The 7,901-nt window shown below is 42.2% G+C and overlaps 1 protein-coding gene across 1 annotated transcript in view; it reads left to right on the forward strand.

The window, feature by feature from the left end:
- The first annotated feature begins 3,864 nt into the window (after positions 1-3,864).
- The window catches only part of LOC103732471 (uncharacterized protein C2orf16-like), a 12,772-nt gene continuing 8,735 nt past the window's right edge, over positions 3,865-7,901 (forward strand). Inside the window, exons 1-3 of the mRNA XM_008831065.3 lie at positions 3,865-3,893; positions 6,168-6,990; positions 7,087-7,227. Of these exons, the coding sequence (XP_008829287.2) occupies positions 3,865-3,893; positions 6,168-6,990; positions 7,087-7,227 (993 nt within the window). The remainder of the gene's footprint in view (positions 3,894-6,167; positions 6,991-7,086; positions 7,228-7,901) is intronic.

Genomic DNA, 7,901 nt, shown 5'->3' on the forward strand with positions numbered 1-7,901 from the left:
AGGCCTTTAAGCCCAGCACTCAGGAGGCAGAGGCAGGAGGATCACTGTGAGAGGTCAGCCTGGGCTTCCTAGTGAATTTCAGGCCAGCTGTGGCTATAGGGAGATCTTGTTTCAAGATAAAACAAACATTTGGGAGCATCTTTCCAAGACCCCAAGTTTTATACTTCTTAGTTTATACTTATTAGTTTGTATAGTTTAGTACTTGTTAGGAAATTCTGACATAATAAAATGCAAATCCCTCCTCTACTTATCTTTTCAGCCTCACCTCCCACAACTCAGCAGGAGTGCACCTGACAATCACAACATGCTATTCCCCTCAATGATGTTCTTGTTGCTTATAATGCTCTTTCCCACCAAATTGCTGATTCTTCAAGCTCCAGCACAAATGGCAATTTATGGAGTAATTCTTCCCTTCTCTCAGGAAATTAATCATGGTCTTCTGTGATCACTAATATGCTTCTGTTATAACATTTGCCACAGGAATTTGTTTTATCTTTTTGAGGCAGGGTCTCCCTGTAGTCACAGTTGGCCTGGAACTCCCTACATAGACCATGACAGCTTCCATCTCACAGAGATTCACCTGCCTCTGCCTCCTGAGTGCTGGGATTAAAGATGTGCCACCATACCTAGCTACCACAGGGTTTAAAAATATTTATTATTATTATTTTTTTTTTGGTCTTTTTTGAGACAGGGTCTCCTTGTAGCCCCAGCTGTCTTGGAACTCACTATGTAGACCAGGCTGGCCTTGAATTCAGATCCTCCTGCCTTGCCTTTGGTGCTTCACCACACCCCTGCCCAGTACTTTTTTTTTCGAGACAGGGTCGTTTCATAAGCCCTGGGTACAAGCCTTGGACTCACAGAGATCTGCCTGCCTCTGCCTCCAGTGCTTGGATTAAAGGTGTGCACCACCACGCCCGGCCTATTTTTGTTGTTGTTATTATTATTATTATTTTGGTTTTTTGAGACAGGGTCTCCCTGTAGCCCCAGCTGTCCTGGAACTCACTATGTAGACCAGGCTGGCCTTGAACTCACAAAGATCCGCCTGCCTCTGCCTCCCAAGTGCTGGGATTAAAGGTGTTGCACCACCACGCCTGGTTATATTTTTATTATTTTAAAAAACATTACACTTTGATAATTTCACACTATATAAAGTGTTTTAACATTTGTACTAATTCTTTGAGAAATTTCATTAGTTTTAGTTGAATTTGTGAATTTCATATATTTTAATCATACTTAGACCCTCTCCCCCTCTAAACTCCCCTACCACTCCCACCTGATTTCATGTACTTCATTATGTATTTATACTTATATTAAGGCCTATCAAGCCTATGACGTATCCCCAAGAATCCTTCAGTGTGGGTCCAACTACTGGAGCCTGGTTACCTACCCGGGGTCACACCCTTAAAGAAGACTGACTCTACCCCTAACAGCTATGCCAATAATTCCTCAGCTAGGTTTGGGGTTTCCTATCTGCTTCTCCCTTTCTATGCTGGGATTATGTGACGAGTTTACGTGGGACTTGTGCACTACTGCTACGAGCTCAGATGAGTAACTGCCCAGCTGTTTGGAAAGCTCTGTTTCCTTATGGTCATCCACACCTCTGCATCTTTTCACCCCCTCTTCTGCAATGATCCCTGAGACTTGGGAGGTGGAAGTTTGATACAGGTATTATACTCAAGGATAAGCACTCTGCAGTCTCTTATTCTCTGTACATTGGCCATTTGTGGGTCCCTGGGTTAATCACCATTTGCTGCATGAGGAAGCTTCTCTGGTGAGAACTGAGAGATGCATTAATCTATGGGCATAACAATAAGTCATTAGGAGTTGGGTTAATATTATGTTTATTTAGCAGAATATTAGTAGACTTTCCCCTGTGATCTGTGACCTGTTTAGCCACATATCTATGCCTTATATCAATATCAGATATGGGCTCTATCTTGTTAAGTGGACCTCAAATCCAGTCAGAAAGTGGTTGGTTACTCCTATAACATTCATCTCTCTTCTGCCCCAGTGGGCATATCTTGACAAGCCAGTTGTTGTAGCGCCCAAAGTTCACAGAGGCCTGTAAACCTTTTATTATTTTAAAAAATTATATGCATTCATTCATTTTTTTAACATTTTATTTTTAATCTTTATTTTTTTTATGTGTATGAGTGATATGCTTGCATGTAAGTAAGTACACCCGTGCCGTGCAATGCCTGTGGGGGACAGAAGAGGCTGTTGAATACCCTGGAACTGGAGTTACGGACAGTTGTTAGCTGCCATGTGGGTGCTGGGATTCAAACCCAGGTCTTCTGCAAGAACAGTCACTGTTCTTAACCACTGAGCCATCTCTCCAGCCCTCATTTATTTATTTAGTGTGCACACACATGCCACAGCACATGTAGAGGTCAGAGGACGACTTACAAGAGTCAGTCCTCTCCTTCCTCTATGAGGTCACAGGGAATGAACTCAGGTGGTCAGGCTTGACAGCGGGCATTTTACCCATTGAGCCATCTCACCAGCTCCCACATGCTATTTTAACTTAGATGTTTAGATGACTGTTTTCCTTATTAGTGTAAGTCCCTAGGGTACAGGGTTTGTATTTATTTTTATGTCCCAGCACCCAACACAATAACCTAGAAATAATATTTTTTATATTTATTAAGTTTGTGGGAGGGGCACACACATGCCATGGCATATGTGTGGAGGTCAGAGAACAACTTGTGGGAGTCAGTTCTCTCCTTCCATTATGTGGGTCCCGGGGATTGAACCTAGGTTTTCAGCAAGCTGAGCCATCTTTCTGGCTCCCTTAGTATTTGATAAATGACTGACAAATAAATGAATGAGGTAGTAATTACTGATATGGCTATAAATGCCAGCTGTAACAACATCTGATATTTAAAAAAATGTATCAGTATCTATTTTCTATATTATGAGATGTGTTGTCAATAAAGTAAACAAGAATATAAACCTGGGGCTGGAGAGATGGCTCAGTGGTTAAAAACATTGGCACTCTTACAGAGGACCTAGGTTCAACTCCCAGGACACACATGGTGGCTAAGGACTGTCTGTAACTCCAGTTTCAGGGGAACCTGATGCCCTCTTCTGACCTCTTTGGGCATTGCACCTTAGGTACACCCAGGCAATACACTCATACACATAAAATAAATAAATATTTTAAAAAGAATATAAACCTGATTTTATTTTTTTGTTCTCTAGACTTCAAAGCAGCATGAACTGGAAAAGATCCAGAAACTCTCAGGTCAGAATGCTCTTATCCTTATTCTTGAGCTCAAGGATAATAACAGATCAATTGCGGATCTGCTTTAAGACTCTAGCCTTTAATAGCAGGTGGAGGAAAATTGAAAAAGAGGATGTAACATGTTCCAAAGACATGTGAACAGTTCTGCAATTCCTTCCATGCTCCCTTTCCCCAGGCTTCCCTGTTCCATCTATTTTCAAGTAAAACCCAAAATATGGGAAAGAATCTTGGTGAGACAGGAGAATGGATAAAGACTATCATGAGTTTGGGGAGGGAAGTTTGTTACCTTTATTTCTCTGCTGTGGATGTTGGGTAGACATCTTCAAAGGGAAAGCTATGTATCAGGATCTCTGTTTTCCAGCTTCCTATTCCTATGACTATTTCCACTCTTCTAATGGTTCACATCTAGTACATGATGAGAAAACAGCATTGTACAGAACCTTTTTTTTTAAACTTGATACCTGAGCTGCACTACTAATTAGTTTCTTGGTCTTGAGCATGACTTCATCTTTGTTCCTTAATTGCTACATGAAGGGGGTTATGTGAGATGACATTAGAAGTCGATGCTAATAGATTCTTTAATCCTATTACCAGTTGCGCAATTGGAAGAAAGCACCAGGATGGATTTTATTGAAGATGATGTGACATGGTAAGCAGTGTCTTTAGGCTGTCCTATTAACAAACTATCTTAACTGTACATGCTATGAGTAAAATGTCTGGTACTTTGACTTCCTTTACTGTGATAGCAGTTGTCTCCTTCCTAAGTTAAATCTCTATTCTTTTAAAAAATATTTTATTTATTATTTTTATTTTATGAGTATATTGCCTGCATGTACGTGAGTGTACCTGTGTTGTGCAATGCTGTGGAGATCAGAAGAGGGCTTTGGATTCCCCTGGGACTGGAGTTAAGGACAGCCCTTTGTGGACAATCTGGGCAAACAAAACAAAAGCAGACAACATGAGGGTAGTTATTGCTACTAATCCATGGAGTAAAGTAAGGACCCATGAGTCCACAGTCAGAAAACCTAATAGGCGAATAAATGAGCTAATGCATAGGAAGGATAGAAAGTAACTTTTCCTTAACTGTAGAATATCAACGAACAATTTGTAACAACCATTTCCATAGGCTAAGAGTGCGGCACTAATAAGTACAGGCAGGACTCTTCTCTTAATGGTAACACTGATGACAGACATATGGGAACAGTGTTTGCCCCTCACAATATGGCCCCAGAGGGGAGAGAGCAACTCAGTGAAGAAACCTGGCTGAGGCTACTCCACTGGAAGGACCAGGGTAACAGTCCTGGCTGCTGGTGGCCGTGGCCTTCTGGATTGGGGGTACTGAGGACACTGCACCACTCAGAGTGAGCACTGAAGGGAAGTGAGGTTAATCCAGATCAAGAGATGTTCTGTGAAAGAACTGGCCAGTCTTCACCCTCGAGTAATAAATTATAACGATGATGGGGCTGGGGAGAGGGCTCAGCGGTTAAGAGCACTAACTGCTCTTGCAGAGGACCTGGGTTCAATTCCCAGCACCCACATGGCGGCTGACAACTGCTCATAACTCCAGTTCCAGGGGATCCAACACTCTCTTCTCACCTCCGCAGGCATTTCACCACACAGGTGCACTTATACACATGCAGGCAATACACTCATACACATAAAAAAATAAAGATGATTGGGGCTGGAGAGATGGCTCAGCAGTTAAGAACACTGGATGTTCTTGTAGAAGACGTGGGTTCAAATCCCAGCACCCACACAGCAGCTAACAACTGTCCATAACTCCAGTTCCAGGGGATCCGACAGTCTCTTCTGTCCTCCATGGGCATTGCACGACATGAGTGCACTTACCTACGTGCAGGCAATACACACATATACATAAAATAAAAATAATAAATAAAATATTAAAAAAGAATTTTCTGGGTTCAAACTGGCCTAAAGATTATTTCTGAGTGGAATGGGAATATTTTCCTTTCTTTGTCCTGGTGGAGGATAATGTGCGTGTGTCATGTGTGCACAGGTACGTGCATACATCTGCATGTGTGTATGGAAAATTTGGAAGTCATTGCTCAGGAACCATTCATCTTGGTTTTTTAAAATATTTTATTTACTATTTTTATTTTAAGTGTATGAGTGTATTGCCTGAATGCATGCAAGTGCATTTGTGTTGTTCAGAAGAAGGCCGTCAGATCCCCTGGAACTGGAGTTACAGATGGTTGTTAGCTGCCATGTGAGTGCTGGGATTTGAACCTGAGTCCTCTTCAAGTGCAGTCAGTGCTCTTAACCACTGACCCATTTCTCCAGCCCCCAGGAACCATACACCTTGTTTTTTGAGACAGGGTCTCTCACTGGGACTTTGGCTAGTCGGTGAGCCACATGGATCCACCTGTTTCTGCTTCCCCAGCACTAGAGGACAATGTTCTGCTCTTTTTTTCACATGGTGCTATGTGAAAGTCCTCATATTTTTGTGGCCTGCTATCTCCTGGCTCCTGGTGGAAGAATTCTTTGCACAAGTAATTGATATTTGGGACTGCAATTTCTTTTTCCCTCAACCCTCCCTTAGACCAAAAGTTTTTTGCACTTTAGATGGTCACTCTCTTTCTTCGTAATTTTTTCCTCTAATGATTCCAAAACAAATGATAATGTTTCTCTTTGTTTCTTAGAATAACTCTTATGGAACTGAGTTTGTCTGACTCCCAGGATATGACTTCTTCCCCCATCTCCTCAGATACTATGACTCAGGACGTTGTTCTACCTTGTTGTTATTGTAAGAAGGCAAAACATTCTATTGACTACAGCACCTCCTCTGGATCATCAAACATCAGCTCCAGGCTGTCTTATCTTCCAATTTTTCCTGAAGGAACGGCTCGGCAATTCCAGAGCACTAGTGTACCTGTTTACCCCCAAATGAACTATCTGTGTCCAGGAGCCAAGGTGCATCCCTGCCTCCTTTGCAGCTGACAGATTCTGAGAGATCAGATCTTATTCAGAATTTGGCAGCTCTTCCTCAGTTACAATCTCCAAACTCCATTATTTCAGAACCCCTAAATCCTTACAATCAAAAAGAGAAAACAGAAAATAAGAGAAAGAACAAAATTAATTTTGGATCAGATCATGGGTCAAATTCTGATTCGAATGAGAGCCCAAGACCCCCAGGATGGGCTCCACTCCAGCTCTCTCCTTTAGTTGGAGGGGAACTAGAAGGACACATATCTCAGAAAGTTTATACTTTGAATGAACAAAAAGTGCCTCTGCTTGTGAAGAAATCATGGGACATGCTCAGTCATTTCATGGATGTACAAGGAGTCCCTGAACCAGAGATCCCCAAAACTCATCTACCTACACCCATTCCTCAGAGGGCTGTGCAAAATACCAAACAATTCCAAGACCTTCCATCATTTCACCTCCATGTGAACACTGGAATGAATGCTAAATTAAATAGAACAGAAGACAAGAGGTCACAATCACTTACCTCAAGCGACCAGTTTAAATCTGTGGATGATCCCCAAATTCTTAGATATAAGCCTTTGGTTGTATCAACGGGCACTCCACCTCCCAGAGGTTTAGGAGTTAATATAATTCAAGAAGAAACCACTTTACTGAAAAAGGACCCAAAGCATGTGCTGGAACTTAGTATAGAGCAGAGGGTCACAGGCCTTCCAGAAAAAAGAATACAGCCACATAAGATGCAAGTGACTAATGTGGAGTTGACACCCAAGATACCATGTTTAGCCACAGAGAGCATAAAGGTAACTCCATTGGCATTACTTCAGGTCATGGATTCAATGGGGATAATCCCAGAATCACATTCAGAAGTGATAAAATCTGTGGGTTTCTTCCCACAGCCACCAAATCCAGTGAAAACAATGAGTGTAACCCCTATACCACCAGATCAAGTAACTGAATCCATGCAGGTAACTCAGAACCAAGCTATTGAATCAACGACTATAACTTCAAGCTTGAACCAAGTCACAGACAACATGAAGGTAACTCCTGCAGCATTATTTCAAGTCATGGATTCTATGGGGATGATTAACCAATTGCATCCACATGCCATACAATCAGTAGGAGTAGTTCCAAGGCCACAATACCAAGTCATAGACTCAGTGAAGATGGATACATTATATAACCATCAAGTTGTAAAACCAGGAAAGATGAGTCCAGGGCCAAGGCATGCAGTCAGGGCACCTGTGAAAATGACTTCCGGGACTCAGCATAAAGCCATGGAATCAGTAAGCATGGCCTTAGGGCCACAAAATCAAGCCATGAAACAAGTGAAGATTACTCCTGGGCCAATACATCAAAATACAATGGAAATGATATCAACACCAATAAGTCAAGTTATGGATTATACAAAAGTAATACCAGGGACACAACAAGCCATGGATTTCATGAAGATAATCCCACCAGCACAGCCACATATCATAGAAGCTGGGGGCTTGACCCCAAGCTCACAGTCTCAAGCTGCAAATTTGATCCCAGTGCCATGTCAACCAGATGGTTTGACTTCTAAAGCTTCTACTAGTGCCCCACCAGGAGCTGTAGAATCTGGGAGTTTACCTCCAAAGCCACCATCTACAGTCATGGAATCAGGAGGGATGACTGTAAAGCCAACAGATCAGTCTATACATGCTCTAAAGGTAGCCCCAATAGCACAGGG

The sequence above is a fragment of the Nannospalax galili genome, unplaced genomic scaffold (genome assembly GCF_000622305.1).
Source record: "Nannospalax galili isolate Female #2095 unplaced genomic scaffold, S.galili_v1.0 scaffold10431, whole genome shotgun sequence".
NCBI classification, from domain to species: domain Eukaryota; kingdom Metazoa; phylum Chordata; class Mammalia; order Rodentia; family Spalacidae; genus Nannospalax; species Nannospalax galili.